Genomic DNA, 21,921 nt, shown 5'->3' with positions numbered 1-21,921 from the left:
GCATTTTTTGCTTTGATATTTTCCTGTCTTATTTCCCCCAAATAATTTCCCTTTGCATCTGCACTTTTTGATCTCTTCCTCACAAACACCAGTGCTTGTTCCCTGTAAAAACTTTCATTCTTTCCCTACGTAGACCCTATCTCCTATTCTCATGTTCCATCCCCCTCTGCACCAAGCGTATTTATTAGATTTTATCCCATAATTCCTTTCTTGCAAGATTTTTTTTATTCTGATTCATTTTTTTTGCTGGTCACACCTGCCCGGGATATCACTGTGAGCCTTGCTTGCCTGACACTCCCTGCATGCACACCTACACTTCCAAACCCAACCCTCCTTCCCTCTGCCTACTTTATAACTCTGTTACCACCTCAGCTGTCTGACTTTCCTTCATTTTGTCCCTGCTCTTGACCTTTAGCCTTTTGAAAAGCATTAAGTACCCAATAAAACTGTTCTGATTATGTCTGTATCACCATGTAAAACAGTTCTCTGACTCTAGGGCTGAGAGGGGTGGCTCCTTTGTCTCCACAGAGCCAAACTCTCTTCCCTTCCTCCCTCCTCCAGACACTTGCATCCAAATTGCCAGCAGTCTCTGGCATGAGATATTCCCTAAACTGTACATTGTTTTGGAGGCATTAGTCAGCTATGACCAAATCCATGCCAAGGATCACACTCATACTCAAGCAGACGTGGGCAAGTACCTGAACATCCATCCTGACCACTATCTCCAAGACCCAGCAACCCTGTCCTCCATGTGGATGTGTCTGGATTATTATCTTTCCTTGCCTTAAGAACATCAGTGCTAGAGACTAAGATGTGCAAACAAGTGGGGAACAAGTGGGGAAGAAGCTCGGATCAGCTTTGCTGAAACAAACAGGAGATTTTAAATAGGCTGTAAGACGAAGAGCTAGAATGTGGCACCAGAGTCAACAGCTTCACTGTTGGGTGCCTCCATCTTCAGGTGGCTCTATTCACCACCTTTCTGCAACATAGTCCCTCATAATTTAAGCAAGATTATGTCTAGGAGTAAGTCACTGTTAGACAATATTATAGTAACTTTCGAAAGAAAATAGCAGTTTGAGAAATAGATTGTTACTGGACTTCACGTGAGCATAAGGCCTCAGGAGACGTATCAAAAAGAGAATTTGAGGATGAAAAATTAAGACAGACGTGTGTAGCATAGAGTTATTTTAGCTAACTCAGTTTCTTCAGGCAACTGTACTCATGATGACATTATCTAATCAAGCAAAGTAACAAAAAATCAGAAGATCTCTGATCTTTTAAAAATGAATATGGAGGCCATTGTCTAATGACAGATAAGATAATTCATGCTCTGAAAGGATTTTGTTTATAAAGAACAAGTAAAGAGAAAAAAATGTAAAGGATTGCTGTTTGCTCAGTTATTTATATTTTAACATCCTGAGCTGCCAAAATTTCCATTACGTGTAATACATTCATGTAGCAATCCCGTTATACCCCACATTACAGAACTAATTTGTGGTATGAGGGTGTTTTTGTTTAGACTGCTAATTTATTAACCAAGTGGGTATCGGTCAACTATGCAAGAGATCGCAAATGTCAGCTAATGCCTTTCTAGCAATCCTACCTGTTGGCGGGATGATTCCAGGAGACATGAGGCCTGGGACAGAATGTGGCATGATATGCGAATTCTCTGGGGAGGTGACACTTTGAGTCCTCTTAGGAGGCCTTCCAGGTCTAGAACTGAAACAAACAAATAAAAAATTTTTACAATTAAGCTGTTGTCTTACACATCATTTCAAAGTTGTTTCAAGTGGTAACATGGACTGTAAATAAATTTGTTTCAAGGACGGTTGCTTTTGCAGTTGGATGTAATAGACTTCCATCACTAATTAGATTACATGCTGAATTCATTTTCCTCATTGAAGATCAGCCGCTCTTGATGCATAATTCATAGCCTGCACCTCGTTACCTGCTTCTTCATATTAATATCTATACACAGTTTGAATTGCCTCGTTTGCATATGCTAAAGTTCTGCATGCAGCCTTCAGCACGAAAATTATGCACTAACTTGTAATAATTATTACAGTCAGCCTGCTATTGATTTATGAGACTTTTAAAAACCAAATATGTGTAGTACTTGTAATGAATGATATTTTAAGGTTCTTCAGGAAATTAAAAGGCAATGGCTGCCTAAGGAAATGTTCTGCTTGTTTGATTTAATACTACAGTTAGCTGGGAGGTGGAATGAAAGAGTGATTCAGACCTATAGCACATTTTTCGATGATATGTTTTATTACTTCGCACTGCTAGCCTGATATCTAGATGATAAATGACAATACATATCTAATGTGTGAAAAGGTCTTGCAATTTCTTTATTTTTTGTCATTTAAAAGATAAGTCAAGTTATCATTTAACCCTTATTCTATTTAAAGTGAAAATCTCACTAAGTCACCCTACTTTAAATATACTACTTTATGTCAGAAAGGACTCAGAATTATTTGTAAGATATTGTTGAGCAACTGCCATCACAGCAGCTTACATCTGCCCAGTAAGGATAATTAAAGGGCTTCAGGTTTAAACACTCCTTGTCTGTTAAATGCTCACATACACAACTTTCCATCTCCTGGACTGTGTAAGTAGCATACAAATTAGATACAGATTACAATGAAAATACTTATTACCTACTAAATGCAAATATGTGTCTGTTACATATAATGCATAGCCGAAGATTTGTATTCCTATGTACGGATCCTAACATGGTATTATTGCAATATCCCAATAATTGTTTATTTAGGGGCATTTTGGAATGATTTCTCAGAAAAAGGTGATGCGCAGTTCTACCACTGCAGTGTTAACCTATGCTTTGCCAAACATTTGGGTTTCTTCATTACTTTCCAAATAAGAAAGAAAAAAGGTGGCTATCAACAGTTTTGCTCCTTACGTCCTTAGACTAACAAAACTCTCATCAAGTATAACAGGATTTTTACCTATGCTGGGATTGCAGAAGGAGGCAGATAATAAAATGATTACTTTTTCTGTGCATATATATAGGGGTTTTTTTCAACTTCTACAACCTATCTTTAATAAAGCAAAAACAATCAAAGTACAGGACATTTTTTTTGGAATTTAATGACTCAAGGCATTGAATCATTAACCTTAACTGATCATTAATTTCCAACTTAATGTCCTGAGCTGAGGTCATTATTAATATTATAAGCTTGATAATTTTTTGATTGTTTTGGGATTTTTGGCTTTCTTTAATACTAACAAAATCCTCATGTGTTGGCAACTACAAGAAAAAGAGTTGTAGAAAAACAATATCATCTTATTCTAGTTCATACTGAGACATCACAGGTCCAAATCAAATGTCTTCCCCTTTTCTTTGAAATTTCCTTTGTGATTTACAATAAAAATAAGCATACCATGAACACACATAAAACTGATAAAAATTATGCACAAAAATAATCTGATTTAAATGGAGTGCTTCTAATATATTCACCCACCAAAAAATCCCACTATGTACGAAAAGTTTAATGGCTTTATTTGACTACCTGTGATGAGGCACTGTTCTCAAATCACAGCTGTGATATGAGTATGAAAGGGTGTGACAACAGCATAAAAAGCATAAGTAGTGTGCTATATCATAATGCACAACATATCAGCGGTGTACAAGCCTTTAAAAACCAACAAGTTCACTCCTGCAAAGATTCACTGTAACGCATTAATGCTTACTACCAAATATAGTCACGCAAAGTAAGAATGCTTTTGTCTCAGGATGCAGGTTTGGTGGATGCACACAAACAGAATAAAACCAAAAGCCCAAGAGACAACATCCATGGACCGAATCAGTCAAAAAAGGTCAAGCAGCAAATGATAGGTAAATGATACTGCAATACCTAAGGCACAACTCCTCCACTAGTCTCCTTCTACAAGTTGATTGTGCTGCTCTGTACAAAAGGACTGTTGCAGCCAGAGCCATAAATGAGCCCACTAATACAATTTTACTGAGTAAGTGCTTTCATAAGGAAGTTCTAAACTCCCAATTTGAATCTAAGTAACAATATTTAAATGAAATTTCTGAGAAGTAAAGTCCTTTTATCCTGATATCATTTTTAAGTGACAAAGCATCAAATCAAACTTTGTATAAAAAGGCTTTTATCTATTTAAGGAATGATTGTTACTTATGAAAAGGCAGAAAACCAAATGCAAGAATTATTTTTTGAAGTCTGGAGGACCTAATTTTGGGTCACAGAAGACTACGCAATATACAGTTAAAATGAGTAAACCACTGATTGGTTAAATTAAACATACACTGATTTTTCCCAATAACTGATTGTGTAATAATTGTCTTAAACTGTTATTTATATGTATATAATACTTGTTTCATTAATCAAATTCCTAAATGGAAACATTTCCATTTTATAGGAACTCTTTTCAAACAACAGGTGGTAAGAATTGCAAGAATTCTGTATGAATCATTACAAAAATAGTGAAAAATTGAAATGTAAAAATAATTTTTTAAAAGTAATCATTCTGATTCTAGCTTGAAAACTTACACATTGTCTTGTAATTCATTATCATTTTATAGCTATATTATAAAAAAAATCTTTAAAAAATTACAAACACTGATAGTGAGTTTAAGTATCATAAACGGAATGATAAAAATAGCTTAACAAATCATTTTTTCAGTGTTTTTTTCCCCCCCTAAATTTGCTCCTAGTAACAAACTACATATTTTTACATTAGGACAAGATCACTTTCATTCCAAGATAAGAAGCCTGATTCAAATATTCTCACTTCTACTTACTGATTTGCCTTCACTGTGAAAATAAAATAAGATAATGCATTAAATAAGTATGAGCTGTGTTATGCAAAAGATATATTAAAACACCAGAGCAATGTAAGTTATCCTTCTAGTTGACTTCATTCAGATACATAAAATTGTCATTCAAAAAATGTTGATAATACTCCTTTTGCCTGCTAAAATTTCAATGTGATATTTAAGCTATTACATAAATATAAAAAGATATTGTAAGGTTTTATTTTACTTTTATCTGAACAAAATCATCAGAACAACAACAGTAGTTCTTCTGAACACACATTTAACTTCTCAAGGTAATGCTAATTATCCAAATGGGTAAACCATTCAAAGGTGACTCATGCTGATTTTGAAGATGATGGCAGTTTAGATTTTTTAGAAATAAGATATACAGGCCAAAGTGCCAAAGCCCAAAAAGCCAACATAAGACTTGCGAATACCTAAGGTCAAATACAGAGAAGTCTTTCGGGACTGTCGGGAAGACAGTAGAAGAAATGGGTCTACATCTGGAAGTCATAGCTGGTCTTCCTCTCTACCATTTCACTCCTTGAGGAAAGAGGATTAACTTAGAGAGAGCAGAAATAGGACAAGTAAAAACCTCAAGGAAGCTCCTACGATCAACTGTTTTAAAAAGCGGAGGAGAGGTCAAAGGGGAAGATACCAGTTCCTTGTTTATCCATTAAAAAGGAGATGTAATATAGATATTGTCACTATTTTTGCTTTGATAAGTATATAAATTTGAATTTTTCCTCTCTAAAACTTTCAACATTTCAGGTGTGAAGTTTCTCAGCATATATTGAGGAAGGAAATGAGAGCTTTCTGTAGGACCACAGATCACTCAGTACCCAGTTTTTAAAGTGAGGGATTTGAATACATTTAGCTACCTTAATAGGTAGCTAAAGTTTTGGATTGTTGACTCCTGAAACTCTCAAAAAGGGCAAAAAGGATTTTCTTCATTTACATCAGCTAACTACCAGTTCAGGCCACTTTCCAGAAACACTGAATAAACACATCAATTTTTTGTCAGATTTGTATTTCATCCCTTTAACTTTCACAAATATTTCAACCCAAACTATGGCACTAGTATTTTCATCTGTGAAGGCAAGGGTGTATCTGTCTCCTTTACCGTGACTGGCATATAAGGTACAAACCACAAGAAGGAACTGAAGGTACACTGTCCTAAAATACCGCAGGTTCTCTGAAGGGAGAATAGTTCCTATTTGGTCTTCTGATCAAGACACATTAGTTTTACATCATTCCTGTCTTACTGAATCTACACAACAACAGATGGCTGAATTAAAGAATAAAAGTAGAAGAATCAGTAGTTATCATCAGAGTAAATGTTGTGCTTTCATTATACTTCCAAAATTTTATATCTCTCCATTTGTATCATCAAACTATGAGCCTGCTCTTAGAAATCTTTCGATAGTGCAGAACAATTAAAAGCAGACATAATCAGCAGAAGATCTGGTCCCGCACAGTCATGTGGAACAAGGTGAAGGGAAAATAGATATGAGTTTATCTGCACTCTTTAAAAATAAGCAGACTTTTCATTCTGCTCTTTTCACTGTCTGCCAACAGGCAGCAACTGGCTTTAAATTTTAAGGTTCTTATTCTGGAAAGCCTTAGACACACAGACCTCCCACTGATTTCTGTTAGACTTTTGAGCACAAAGGAAGGTGTTGGGTCCAAAACAGCTTAAATTCTCCACAAGTAGTATATACCTTCCAGAGTATGTTACTAGCAAATGCTAGAGAGACTATTATACAGCTAATAGATTACTAAAGAGCAAAACATATAGCATAAAATGAAAAGAGTGATGCAACACAGCTCAGATAACGCAGTGATTAAATCTTTATTTTTACAGTGCCCTGACTTTGAGAAGGAAATGTGAAAAATTAACTGTATGTGAACAACGTTTCGTTCTTTAAAACTAATTTTATTCAATATACAAGGTGTCCCTAAAAACAATAGCTCTGACCAGCTCTAAGAAAGTAAACTCCTTTTCTATACAGAACTACTGGCAGGGCCAGTTTTCTATGTTTAGGGTCACAGCTTTAATTTGAACCTTGCTATGAACTAACTTTGTGCACAAAATATTGCAGGGGGGTGCAGAAGGAGAGCTATACTCAAGAAGTGATAGGTAGCAAATGTGCAACAGGCATTTGGCGTATTTATCTAATGTCTTTTTGATGTTCTTAGAACTGCTTAGAACAGCTTTGAATATCAATATCAATTTTAGCTGCATCAGCATTTATGCATCTCATTTAGGTACCTACTGAAAATCTAGGCTTTATTTCTCAGTTGTTCTACCTCCCCTCAGCGCTTCAGAGCCAGCAGACCGACACAAAGCTTTGGACCTCAAAGCAGTAGGTTGAATAAAATTTAGGTGAACAGCCACTGGAAGTGGTCATTATGGGTTGGCAATACAGTGGCTGCTGCAAAAGGACTGAGCATGTCTCACCCTGCCACCCTGAGACTACCTGCTGACTTGACACAAGGACAGGAATAACCAAACCCATGTCAGGAGCCTTCCTCTACCATATGTGGCCCTTCCATTTTGGGGATAGCTTCCCTGCTGCTCTGTATCATGCGTGCAGCTTTCACAGTAATAAGACTTGAGCCAACGGTGTGTCAATACCAAAAAATAAGGTCTAGGAAGACCGACAAAACCTTTTGTGTAATTTAATTCCTTTTGCTGGAAAAGACTTGCTTGCCAAGGTAACTTTCATAAATATTTCTAATGCACTGAACTAGCATTTTAAAAGCAAAAAATGACAACATACATTGATGTACACTTTATATTTCACTATTTTAAATGTCTCCCCTTCTATTCCCATTCTAGAACAATGTAATGTAGAATGTAATTCTAGCATCGGGCATATATCTATTTTGGCAGTTAGTAAAACAAACATTAGAAAACACACCATGTCCTTTTTACTTGCAGCAGTAGTATAAAACAATAAAATTCTCAGTGCAATTACCTTAAATTTATTTTTCTTCTCACAGTTCAACAGAAAATGTTCTCACGCAATAATTAGTGCTGAACTCATGATATATTAGATAGATTTATTAAGACAGCAAACAATGCTGAAAAAATAAATGCAGAGTTCTGTTTAAAAATCTTCACAAAGAATTATACCAATGGTCTTGAAAAGAGTTAGACTGTGCTATAAGTAGTTGAGAAAGCAAACTGATGAAATGTTATTACATTTCAGTGACAGTACACTGTACTGATATTTTTGAATCAGAATAGTCAAAAATAGATATTTGGCCAGAACTGTAGGGCCAGCTTGTCAATAGGACAAATTATTAAGCCAAACAAGAAAATATATTGCATTCTGTATCCTATTTCAAAGGCATTTGTTGCAGTAACACATGAGCTCTGTTTAGTTCTAGAATACTATGCTTTTGGTAGCTAGAGAAGACCTCGTTGCATTATTTCTTTTCCTACTGACAAATCCTGTAAACATCATGACATTTCCATCTTCATCAATATTACAGCCCAAACACTTTGCATTTCAGTAAGATGAAGAATACTCTTGCTACTCAGGAGTACAAGAATATATATTAGAGCAGGATCTATCAGCTCTCACTTGACTCTAGAAGTGTCACAATAAACAGAATGAAAGGATCTAAGAAAAAGATTCTGCTTTACTGACCATATAACTCGACCATATGAATGACCCAAGGGGAAGAAAGGAAATAAAACCATTTAGAAATCTGAGTGTTACTGGAGTAAATTACAGTATCAGATTAGAATACAGCTGTGAATGTACATAACTTTAACATATTACTGAAATGTGATTGCTCGCTTTGTGAAATTGAGAGTTTTAAGTCAGCTATGGAAAAGAGAAAAACAGATAAGAAATTAATCTAATTCTTTTGGGTAGCAGAATTATGATGTCAGAAGTAAATTAATCCAAAAAGTTCAGTACTTCATCCAATTAGCTGAAACACTAGATCTGCCTAAAAGTTCTTAAAACATCTAAGTAAGTTGGCTATCATGATTATGTAATAACTATGAAACATAAGCCACCAATGATGACAGCAATGCAATCTAGAGCATAAAATAAGTCTGAATGAACAATGAAATACAAATGTTAAACAAAACTCATGAGTATATTCAAATTTTTTTGCCTTTTTTGCTGGTTTTTGTTTTATTGATGGTACATTTTTACTTAAATTAAACTGATAAACATGATTTCAGAAAGAGTACTCAGAATAACCAACAGTGATATGGAAATCACAACGCTGGAGATCATGAAGAAACTTATTGAGGAACACTGGCAGCAGTAACAACAACAAATTGTAAAACTGTATTTATTTCCTCTATTTATACGGCTAGCTGTACAGAACAATTTTGGCAACTACAAAAAAAATGGGAAAAAGCAGTGTCTAAAGTTCATGCATCCCACAAATACTCATTCTGTCAAGTTATAACAGATGCCTTTCTCATTTCACTCAAGCTTTCAGCATAAGCCTCACCCATAATTTAAATATGCAAGCACAATGATTCCTTCTAACAGTATTATTCACCCACATGAAACCCCAAACTATAACAGAAGCAAAGCCTATTTGTTCCTCAACTGTTTTCATCTTTTTCTGGTATTTTCCTTCTAAAAAAAACCCCTCAAACCAACATCTACTATGTATATAATAAAAATGTCAAGCACAGGGCTAATAAGCAGGTTTGAACCATAATGGCTCAAACTAAATAAATTTTAAGCTTTCATTTAAACAAACAAACAAAAAGTTTCTACTTCATGCTGCTGAGATGATTCCTAATGTGAAGCAAGTGTAACTGACGTGGTTATGTCTGTTAGAGTCTGGAGACGGCCTGAAACAATGATTTAAATGTATGAACTTTAGTTGGAATGAACAGTCCTGCTTCAAGGCTTGTTTTCTAAGCATCTGCATTCATCTCTGTATATAACTTGCACATGTAATTACAAATTTGTGAACATAAATCAGATAATTGCATGTACAAATAACCAATTAGACTCAAAGCAGAATTAGCACACTCCTCTTTTGAACCTATATATAAGCATACATACATAATATAAGTGCATATTTTTGTTTAAGGAATTTTTACTTAGATAGTTTAGAAAAATCACACGGGCTTTGTTTCCCAGTACAAAGTACTGTGCAGCAGCTGCCATTTTGAGTTACATGAGAAAAAAAGAAAAGAAAAAAAAAAGGAAGAAACATCTACATAATAAAGAAGATGACCATTGCTGAAGGGGTCACAGAGCTGGTGTTCATTACTAGTAATATTAAATTAAAAATATATAAATATCTCAATATTGATTTAAGCTCAAGTAAGGAAAATAAAACATTGCACTACTCAGGGTAAGTATTATGTGAAAATATTGTGATTCTGCTTTCTATTAATTGTCTACTCTAATTTAAAACTGTTGATAATGAAGTTCCGTCATATAAGTGTATCCACTGCAGTATCTGAATGCATTCATCACTTAATTGGCCACAATTCTTCATATTAAATGCTGAAACAAGTGAACTGTCACCTTTTTAATGAAGCTGCCTATATCTTAAACCCTTTGCCCTTTAAAAAACTACTTATACTCAAAATGAATAATTTTACTCTGGCTTCTGCCAGAGACTGTGTTCACTGATGTTCACTGTTCAATGTTCACTGACCTCTATTGGCCTTATTTTTAATTCTGAAAACCCACACTCATTAACTATATACTTTCAAAGAATTGCTGGAATCACCTAAATAAAACTTTAAAAGTCACTTTTTTAACGTAAATTTTTAAGAGTCAAAATAGTGATATGAGATCCTGAAACAGACTGTCCGCTATAACTGCAGAGTTGATGTGATGGACTGATGTTAACATTGCAGTATCCATTAAAATCAAGTATATTTTTAAACTATTCACCCTTTAAATAAGGTGTTTTGCATTTGCATATTTGTATACATACAAATGTGTGACTGCTTCTACTAGATAAGTGCTGGCCATTAAAATGCCAGGCCTCTCCAAACAGATGATATCGTAAAGAATAATTTAGGGTCAGGGTGGGATATATAGGTTGAATAGTTCTGCACAAATAACACTGGTGAAATAAGTAATATCTATGAACGAGTACACTTCTATCGGATATCAGTAAGAATGTCCTAAACTAAAAGTTGACTAGTATGCACATCATTAGTTTTATGTCTGTAGTTTAGATTGCAAATCATTTGGGGCAGAAACCAGCTATCAGTATAGCAATGGGTTTGTGCAACCCTGAGCACAGCCCTAATTGCTTAAGCTACCTGTGGACCAAGAGACACGAGAGATCTGGTTCACTAATGCTCATGGTACTCTAGTTATACTTCACTTTCACAACAGAGCAAACTATGGACACACAGGAAAGAAACAAATTCTTCATATTCCAACCCATATCTAATCTGTATACCCAGTGCCTAAAATTCTCCTATTTGTGGGATCGAAACCCCACAGTATTTTGCAGGGCTCTAGCCTTGTAAGTCTAGATGCAGCCTTTCTTGACCCTTATATTCTGCTATGGAATACAGCAAAATAAACCCACATTTTATTCCTCTTGTACAAGGCAAGGAATAGAAACAATCACCCAAAGCCCACTCCTCATTTTCTTTGCAGACCAGCTTCCATAAACATTTGAATAATAGTACAGGTTTCCCTCCTGAGCAGTGGTGTTATAGCAATCTGGCAGATACAGAATGACTCCCAAGTCCTAAAAAGCAAAACGCAGTACTATAGATCCAAATAGAAATTTTAAAGTGATCCGAACAATGATACATTTTTTCCCCATACTCTTAAGGTACTCCATGCACTATATTCTGGAAACAATCTTCTATTTATTATCATTTTAAAAACTTAAAAGCCATTCAGTGCATTTCTGTACAGCTACAAATCATCAAATCTGTATTAAAACATATCACCCTAACTCTTTAGTCAGTGTTCATAGGTATGTTGTTTGCAGATCTGAAATACAGCCATCGTTCAAAGCTGTCCCCAACTATCTTATGTAAAGTGTGCCCTATCAGAAATAAGTGGGCTACTAATACATTACCCTAGGGAACCACTGAAAAGTTAATCAGTCATTTATGTTAAGTGGTGGAAGCAGTATGTTTCTAGATAACAGAGCTAAGAAATGTAACTACTTCCAGTAAGATATTTCTAATTATTATTTCTATTTCTGTGCAATTCTGATAATTCCATTTGTTTAAAGCTTCATATAACACGATTAAATAGGAAGATATCAAAAACATCACCTATTCTATAAAAAAGCATCTATTTTATAGGAAGATATAAATCCATTACTGAAAACTCTATTTTCGTATGCAATTTAAAATACTTAGTCATGGATGTGCTCCATATTTAATTTGTGATTGGAAAACTTAAAATGTTTTAGTCCCTTTACCTCCCATCTATGAAGGACATTATGGGACACAGATGTTAAATTTTTAAAGTCATTAACTCACTGCTGCTCTACATCTGAAAAAAGCTCTAATTCAAGTGTGTTCCTCAGAAAGATCTCACATTTGCCAAAATAAAGAACCCCCAAAGTAAAAGATTAAATTCATCATGCAGTTCTAATGTTTGTAATGCATTCTCATTGACATATTCTGGCTGAGATGCTTTTAATTCATTTTATCCTTCCTTTTATGAACTTCACATCTTCATCAGCATGGGACAGGATGTGAGTACACATACTTCAAAATTTCTTTGAAGGGAACTGCATATAGGAGAAGGACTTCCTTAATGGTCCAAATGGCACCGGAAAACTGTGGCACACTTTCCTCAGGATGGCATACTACAGCTGGCCAGTAAATACCTCAGTATGATGTTTGGTTGGCATGCTCCACGCCTGGAACATCTCCATATATAACATACACACAGAACTATCTTTTGGCTCTGTCCATTTTGCTCATAGCACAACAAGCCCAAATCCTGACTGAGGCATTTAGATGATAATGAAATAAAAATTAATCATAATAATTACAAACACGTTTTCTTTCCATGCCCAGAGTCAAGTTAAGCAAGAGTTAAAGTAGGTGCCAATTCACAATTATATTTTAACTTTTAATATTTTCTGCTTTTCTGAAAGCCTTAGCTAGAACCAAGTACCTCAGTTTCTGTTTTGTTTTCTTGCCAATAAAAGATTACTTTTCCATCACTTTTTCTTGCTCACATGCAGAAAAAGCTCTGAAAATGTTGTTATATGCAAATTAAGGGCATAGAAACTAAAAATAATACAAAATTATCAGATAAAATTATCCAAAAGTTTTTTCTCCTGATTTTGTTCTGGCTGATGATCTTTGAATATTTCCACAGTGGAAACACTGCTCAGGATGCCATGGGACAAACTAAATGGCACATTTTCAGCAATCCTAATGTTTTCACCCCAAAATTATCTGTTTGTTTAAGCCTTCATATTAGCACTGCAGTTCCAAGCCTCACTGCAGCACTAAAGATGATACCAAAGTAAGAAACATTTACTTGACAAAACCATGTGTTTTCAGTGCTGTGGGTAAGTACCTATGGCTGAAATGGATAGTTATTTGTGGTAATGAATCAAGTTCTTGAAAAACAGAAAAAAAAATCAGTAGAAGATTGTATCCCTTTTACAGAACAGGAATCAAAGTAGACATTACCCTGTGCAGAAACATGTTTATCCACAGCTTTTGAAGGCAGAGTGACATCTTCAAGACTTGATAGCTTTCTGATACAGGAGCACACCCAAGCTTTAACTAGCCAGTGAGTTCATGCAGTTCCCCAAAAAGTTTAACAGCATTTGAAGAACACAGCACTTCAATAAAATGGCAAACAAGAAAAAGTGTGTCCTACTACAATCAGTTTAAATCAAATCATCAAATTTTCTTGACTTGGATATGAGATATACGCTGTAGTAGTACAACTAAATAAAGTGATAAAGTATTATATGTTTCTAATGGTTTTTTTTTCATTATACTGTCTTTTAAAAGCGATAAAAGTTTTACACTTTTGGAGCAGTATCTGCCATTTATAGAGGATCAGATACACAAAAGGAGTTTGGGGAGCTGAACACTAAAGTCTGTTCCAATGTATTTATTTATCCAATGACTTAAGGAAAAAAAATGAAAAGACATACCTTGAACTCCTGGGCAGAAGAGACTTAGTCCGCACAAAAGCTTTGTCTCTCATATAATAACTCTTTAAACAACACATAGTGTGGCACACTCTCTACAGAAGAGACAGAGGTGCTCTTCTCTCCCACATGGGCATCTTGAGGCTGGTATTCATCATGGACAATAGCTGAATCCCCTTAAGCAGCGGAGGAAACAACCTGAGGTGCCATCACCTCTTCCACTGGGTCATGGGACTATCCACCATTCAAGTGAGATACAGAAAAGTGGAGTATATAAATCGGTCAACTCTACTTTCTGCACCTTTTTCAATCAAATACAAAGTGGACAAAGATGAGCAGCTTCAGTCATCATGACATAACCATGATCTATATGGGTGACCATTATATCCCCTACATTTACAAACATACATGTACATGTGTGTGTACATATGTCTGTGTAGCATGCATATATACATGCAGAAAGGATCACTGACCACTGCAGTCTTGTAATGATGCCTGCAGGTGATTAGCAGTGCACAGCTATACTAACACAATCATTTAAGAAAGGAACTGAACACCATAATCAATCGACAAAACAGATGTCATCTGCTAATGCACATCCAACCTAGCAGCGTAGTCAAGGGTAAAAAAAGGGTAGTAGAGTTTACTTACCACTAATTTGCATCCTATAAATTTCCTGCTTCTCACATTGGCCAAACAACCTATTATTTTCCTTTTCTTTTCCACAAACCAATTGATCAGAATCAAATGTCAATTCAGCCACTATATGGGATGGCAGGATGACTCTCATGAATGACCACAAGTCTCTCTTGTAAACCCTTTTGGGAAGACAGACTCTAACAGCAAGTGCCTTGCGCCACCATTTTGGAAGATTAATGACACATACTAAGTCAACAATATTATCCACTTGTTCCCTAAAGCTCTTACATTAAATTGCATGTTCACTGTGTCCCAGTTTAGCATATGTGAAATTTTCTTAATGAGATCACATTTTAGGATGGAATAGATGCAGGCAACTCTGGAAAATAACAAATATATACTCACCCCCCTTAACTAACTTCCTTAACTAGCACCGTCTTAAATGCCATTACCTCTTTGACTTGTACAGTACTCAGATCAGCAAACAGCTTCACTTGTGTAAAAATTGTCTTATAGGAATTGTACATAAAGGCCTTTACAAATAAAAACATATTACTGAAGATTATGCTATGTCATAACCTGCAGAGTTCAGTTATATTTCTCATAAATCTTTCTGTTAAGAGAATGTTTGTAGAATGTTTTTCCTTACAAAATTTCTACAGATTGCTACAGACAGCAAGTTTAATTGTATATTATGCCCCATTACAAGATTTAACACTTCGAGCAAAGCATGCATTGCTGCAGGATTGGTTTTCTTAATAGTTCACACATAAAACATACTAATGTTGTGAACAGCCATTCGACCTTCCTCTCTTTTTTCTTATGTATGTAATCAACATGTTAATCTTAAGATATAAACACTTTTGTAATGCTACCTCACAAGAGGCTTACAACCTTGCCATAAATGTTAAACACATATGATGACATTTAAGATCACACCTTTTCATGAAAATGTTTCTTTATTTTATAACCACAATACAAAGAAAATGCTTCAGTGGAAAGGTTATATTTTAAAGAAAAAACAAACATACTTATTTCAACAGGCTTACTGTGAGTTAATTAAACTGAAAATAATGTAAACAAAAGTCAGTATTATAAGAGCCTGCATGAAGTTTTATTTTTTTCCATTGACCTAGTGACAAATTTAAACATTAACAATTTGGGAGATCAAATTAAAAGAATACAAACATTTTGTTTAATGACATCAGCAGTCAATGCAGAACATCTGTGTTTTACTTTAAAAGTGATCAGAAAATATTCCTTTGTTTACATTACAGATAATCATGAGGTTTATATTTCTGTGTTCAATTTAAGAGGAAAAAAGTTCATACTACCTTCAGGGCCCAAGGAAGCAATATGTTATAAATGCAGGATTTCTTCTTTTTTTCTGTTTTGTAACCATGGTAAAACAATAGAAATGAACTTTCCTTGAACCTTTCTCCTTTAATGGCCCGGGTCCATGTTGACCCAGCAATGCAAGCTGGAACCTGATACTATCAAACTGACTGCTGCTAAAGCAATCAGATTCAGCAGAAACTATACACAGTGCATTATAATACTAATTTCAGCATCCCACAAAGCCAGTGCAAAGGCAAGCTATTAAAGTATTATATTCTATTGTTTAAAAGTGAGATTAATTCAATAGCTTAAATGCACCCAAAACATTGAACTAAATGGCAGACTATACAACTATATTGTTATTCTTTTATAATTATAATATTGTACCAAAGTGAAATTGCAGATAAGGTTCTCCCTTCCCCTCTCCATTAAAAGAAAAAGGAGGACTGGATGAATTATTAGTAAACAGATGATTCAAGCCATTACAGGTTCAAATGATCCTGCATTTGAATGAGGCATGTAATTAAATTATCAGAACTTTGTTCTAAATGCTTGAAAGAAGCAAGATAACCACATTTTTAAAAGGTAGAATAACAGAAGAAACTTTTTTTTTCATATAGAGGACTCTGGGCAACTAATGTATGAAGGCAAAATTGATTAATTCCACTAATTAAGATAATTGTTATTCCTGCAATCGTAACATGATAAATACTGTATTAGATATGATACCATTTCCCACCATTTCTGAAAAGCCTGGGATGATGTTTCAAATTTAAACTGTTATTTTGGGGAGCTTAATAGTTCCTTTCTAGACATAAGTGTATAGGCAAAAAGCAAGTAAAAGATACTTCAAAAGTACAAAGAAGCAAATCTTTGAATAGTAGACGTTTCGTTACAACAGATTCTTCTCATTTCACAAAATATTTTATTTACAAATGCTAAATGACTTTTTTTTAATTTTAAAGGGGAATATTAATCTAAACTAGCATAAATTTTCCAAAAGTAAGTATTTAGTCAGTCATTTACACTGTTTCTCTGAAGACAGAGAGAGGGAGACACCCTCCAAGATCTATTCATACCCTCTCTTAACATTCATCTATTGTAGAATGACATAAATCACTTTCTGGATGTGCTTGTCCTTCTACAGTGGCTACATAGAGACATTACATGCAGCTATTAGGCAGCTGCAGCTTTTCTTTTACCGTGACTATCATAGAAAGAGAAGCAGTCACTAACTTCTATATGGTAGTCTAAAGCATAGACTCTTTTCCAGAATGTGGCATACACAGATTTAAAGGCTTCCTCTATCCCAATAGATCCATACAGTTCTACTTTCTCAGAAGAAGACTATCCATCATGCTATAGACAGGTCAGGATAATTTTTTCTAGCCCTTTTATTGAAGCTGTGAAGAGGAGACTGGAAGATCTGCTAAGCTAGATGGAAAAAGAATGAATCTACTATTAGTAAGACTATTCACCTGGGAGAAGAATTTCTGGTTGTGCTCTACAGATGTTTGTTTATTTTACACAAAAACATTCTTTAAGCACAGATTAGCACTTGATTTTCTCTCCTTATAGATGAGTGTCCTTATCATCATGACACGGACTCACGCTCATTTTTACTTTGTCTCCTATCCAAGAAATCTTTCATTCTTTTCCATGTACCTGAATAGCAATAGAGGTGGCAAGTGTCACTGCCCCAGAATAAGTATAGCCTGCTTGTTATACCACTCTTCTTGCTGACCCCCTTTTGCATTTTCTGAGACAGATAACCTTACTGCTACCCAGTGGGTCCTCCACATTCCACTTAAGTACTTTGATCACTAAGCTGTTGTAATAGGAGAGGAAAAGGTCTCCACCTCTACCTCATACTTTTTCTCTGTGACCATGTTTTTAAAGAAAGTGGTGACCACTCCACCCAGATTGTAGACACTCAGTAAACATGCTCTGATCATGTACCATATCCTTCACAATAATTGGGCACGGGAACTTAATTGTCTTTGGACTGCAATCAAGTTTAGTGTGCGGCCACTCTGAGCAGAAGGAGAATGCAAACTAGCCAAGAAGCGGGTTACAGCCACTTAGACTTGTTCAAGAACTAGAACCTGCTAAAGCTTATGCTGGATTGTGGAAGGATTTGCTATCAAATCATTGCAAACACAAGTCAAATTAGCCTAAAATTGTTGCGCTCCTCTACTCTGTATGTGCACGTTAATTTTGCTCCAATGGAGTTACAATGTACAGGGGCAATTCTTTATTGTACAAGGTACAACATAAGCTACCAAAAGGAAGACACCCACTTGGTAGTTTATTATTGCAATATAAATATTAAATAATAATATATTTAGTATACACATATACTAGTAACGGTCTCATTTCAGTAGCAGTCTTATTTCAGTATCCTGTTTAGTCATCTCAGGGCAGCCTCTGCTCTGGCATGTTTGGAAAGCACCTAACACTTAATGATGCTAACAAAAACAAGAGTTAAAATGCTATTAAAAAACACAAGTTTTAAACATGAAACAAAGACAATTTCTGGGGGAGGGAGAAGTGAGAAGAACTGCTTTAGGAAATGTATCCAGTGACTACTGGATTGGAAGATGCCTGCTTCATTGCAGGTTTCCAGTGTTCATCTATAACTCTCTTCCTCCAACAACAGTTTTGCACTTCTTTTCACATTGCCCCTTTTTCCACCTTTATTCAGAAATTCTAAACTGGCTTGACAGATTTCAATAAGCCACTTGTGGTTCCAACTAGCCACCTGGAACCGTTTCCTTTTGATCCATCTTTTCCAAGTAAAGTGCTTCCTCAAGTTGGCTCTGCTGCACCCCGGGCAGTGCAGGCCACCTCCAGGTGCCGCCTGCCATCTGTGGTAGGTGACCCAGTGCCACAAGGTGGGGGCAGTGAGCAAAGAGAGGAGGAAAAATTAAATGTTTTCGGCGGAAGCACAGAGTAACATGTAAAAGCCTCTATGTGTAGTCAGGTGCAGAGGTTGAATTTCAGGTTCTGGAAGAACCGGGCTTCATGAAAATGGAAGGGGAGAAAGAATAGCAGAGTGAGAAACAAGAAGCAGCTCTTTGAGTAAAATAAAAAAGGAAAGACCGATCCTCCTGCCAAAGCAAAGAAGAAGACCCAGAAGAGAAATGGAAAATTTCTTGCCAATAGGCTTCTAAGCAAAAAGGAACTTAAAATGACAGAAGTTGTAAAGGATCATCAGCTACAGGCCAAATCTGTTAAAGGTGGGTTGCCCTGCATGTATAGCATGCTACAAAGCCTCACCTTTGGGTTGGTCACTGTGTTACCTTGGGGTTGGTCACTGTGTTACTAAGTTCCCCAAACATTATCAACCCCTTCCGGCAGACCTGGAGGAAGATGCCCCTATCTTTCCATGCTTCTTTTTGTGTACGCAAAATATTTGTGTTATTATAATATTCTTTGCAACTAAACAGAAGTGCATCCTAAAATAGCCTTACACACTAGGAAGATTTTATTTAAAAAAAAAAGGAAATAAACTATTATTGCAATGTCATGTATCAGATTTTACTAACCATTTGCTTAACATTGTTATGATTTATATGCAGAAGTAACTATCTGAATTTAAAATTAAATATACATAATACTCTCAAAATACGAATACATAATATCTGCTATCAGATTTCATGTTGGTCAAAACCGGCACAGTTATTGTGCATCTTAGTACATTTTGAAGAATAGGAAATATGAAAATATGGCAAATAGGAATAGAATATGAAAATAATTATGATAGCAGATACTTCATAGAAACAAACAAAATGCATTATCTTAGCTTAACCAAATTACCATATAAAATACACTTGAAAACTAAAATTAGTTAGCAGGAAGATATTCTGACAGAAAGGCAGAAAATACTATCTGAACCAAACATAATGTTGATTCACTAAAAATATCTTTTTGAGTTTTAAAAAATCTCTGTAACTACGATGTCAATCAAATAACCTAAAATATTAAGTCGTCATTGCCCTTTTAAATCCTTTCAACTAGAATTCCCTAATTGTTCCCTCACTTTATCTCACTGTACCAGTAAGTAAATAAATTAACAAAATAGCTTTTATCGCACAGAATAACCTTTTAACTGAAGGATTATCTCTGGTTTATTTTTCATTTCTTTCTCTGCAGATAGCAGTTCATGCCTCATTGATTAGTTTGCTGAGGTGGTGACCAGAAAAGAAAACAAGGTCTCTCAGATATTGCCAAGACCTGTAAATATATATAAAAAAAGAAAAAAAAAGCACCAAAGCTAATACATGTTATGCTTCCAGAATTCAGTTTCTAAGACACTGAGAGTCAGTGGTCAGGAGAGGTTCGTTTATTGCAAGCAGTCTGTGCCAGGATGCAATTCCACTGAACAATTCTGAAATGTCATCTGTGTGGTTTGGTTTTGGTTTGCTTCCTATTTATACTCTTAAAGTCCCCGTCCTTCCTCCATAAATTTCACTTTTAAAGTTTGCCAGCACTCTGACAATCAAGGAGTATTATGGAAGTGTGGGTTAGCGCTCTTTCAGATGAGGATTTTATATATTTTTCTAGATGAAATTATTTTGAAAAACTGAATTCCACTTTGAAAATTCAAAAATACTGCTTCCCAAGTGAGTAAAGAGGCTAATTTTGTTTTGTTTTTTAAACCACATTTTTTAAAAGGAAAGTCTAGTTGTCACGGAAGGTGCCAGACTAACAGCTGTGTATAGCAAAGCCCCCCATCCCCGGATCTGCTAGGTCTTATTTCTTAGATAAAGAGAGCATGACTTCAAGTACAACAGAAATCCAGCTGGCCTGCTTACTTCAGCCTATTTATTTGAGACTGCCTGCATCACCACATGTAATGATAATTTGTATGATACCAGCAAGCAAAGTTAATTCATCAACACAGTTCTTGCTGGATGCAGAATAAACAAGAAAAACAAAAAGAAAACAACAAAAAAGCCCACAAGGCAGTCCTATGTTACCAACTTCTAGTTGCTACTAATGCTGCTGAGCTCAAAATAGTAGCTTTGTAAATGCTAACCATGTGCGAGAAGGATCAAGGTCTCAGAGAAGAAATAACGTGAACCCTGCCTAGGCTGAAATGTTTCAAAGCTTTCTGGACATCCTACATACGCAGTTACCTAGTTTTCCTGCCATTGGATGCAAGTGAAATTTTACTACTGGCTTCTGGAGAAACAGAAATAAAGGCTCACATGAGGTAGCTCATACAGTCATTTCTTAAACACACAAATGTCACTGGCATGCTGCCTTACTGTCGTGGACAGACATGATGTATCTTTTAAGGGGCAACTCTGTCCTTTGCAGCAGGCTTTCTTTTCTTTTTCTTTTCTCTTTTTCAGTTCAAGCACAAACACAGAAAATTATCAGAATAATACTAGTATGCGTTGCAAGTTTTAACTTAACCCCACAAAAAGGAAGGTAATTCAGTTACCTCATCCTTGCTGTATTCATAAACAGATTAAAAGATAATAATTTGCATACAAGATGTACATGGACTTCTCCAGCATATAAACAACTGATTTCAGGTAAGTGCTATATGCAGAACAACATTTCAGGTAAAATAATCTGTCACTATGGCAAGTAACATAATTCATTCATTTTCAACATTGGCACAACATGACAAATCAAGAATAGCAGGAAAGCTTTTTTTTTTTTTTTTTAATGTCCTTGAATAAGGCATCAACCATTTGTTTTGTTTTAACATTAATTAAGCTAAATCTGATAACGTGTTTTAATTACACAGCACAGACCACTGTTCATATGAAGTATCCTTCTGGTGAAAATGAAGGCTTTCATTCAAGAAATTGCTTAATCATGTGCATAAATTCCTTTATATTTAGGACAGAACTTGGAAAATGTGCATAAATCCCTTTGATTAAAAATAAAATGCCCAGGTTCTACTACTGATTTCAGAGGCCATTTTTACTGTGCAGTTGAAAAGCTAAATTTCAGACCTAGAATATTTTCCATAAAATTAAAAAAAAGAAACCTTTTTTTCTATCTTTTGA

At 35.3% G+C, this 21,921-nt stretch overlaps 1 protein-coding gene across 6 annotated transcripts in view; it reads right to left on the bottom strand.

The window, feature by feature from the left end:
- The window catches only part of DACH1 (dachshund family transcription factor 1), a 363,776-nt gene that overhangs the window by 208,529 nt on the left and 133,326 nt on the right, over positions 1–21,921 (bottom strand). For all 6 annotated transcript variants that reach the window (XM_064504770.1, XM_064504768.1, XM_064504769.1 and 3 more), the window contains exon 2: positions 1,604–1,719. In XM_064504770.1, the coding sequence (XP_064360840.1) occupies positions 1,604–1,719 (116 nt within the window). The remainder of the gene's footprint in view (positions 1–1,603; positions 1,720–21,921) is intronic.

This window comes from Dromaius novaehollandiae, chromosome 1 (assembly GCF_036370855.1).
Source record: "Dromaius novaehollandiae isolate bDroNov1 chromosome 1, bDroNov1.hap1, whole genome shotgun sequence".
Taxonomy (NCBI): Eukaryota; Metazoa; Chordata; class Aves; order Casuariiformes; family Dromaiidae; genus Dromaius; species Dromaius novaehollandiae.
The sequence above is the reverse complement of the archived record's forward strand: the minus strand, read 5'-3'. Positions and strand labels throughout refer to the sequence as shown.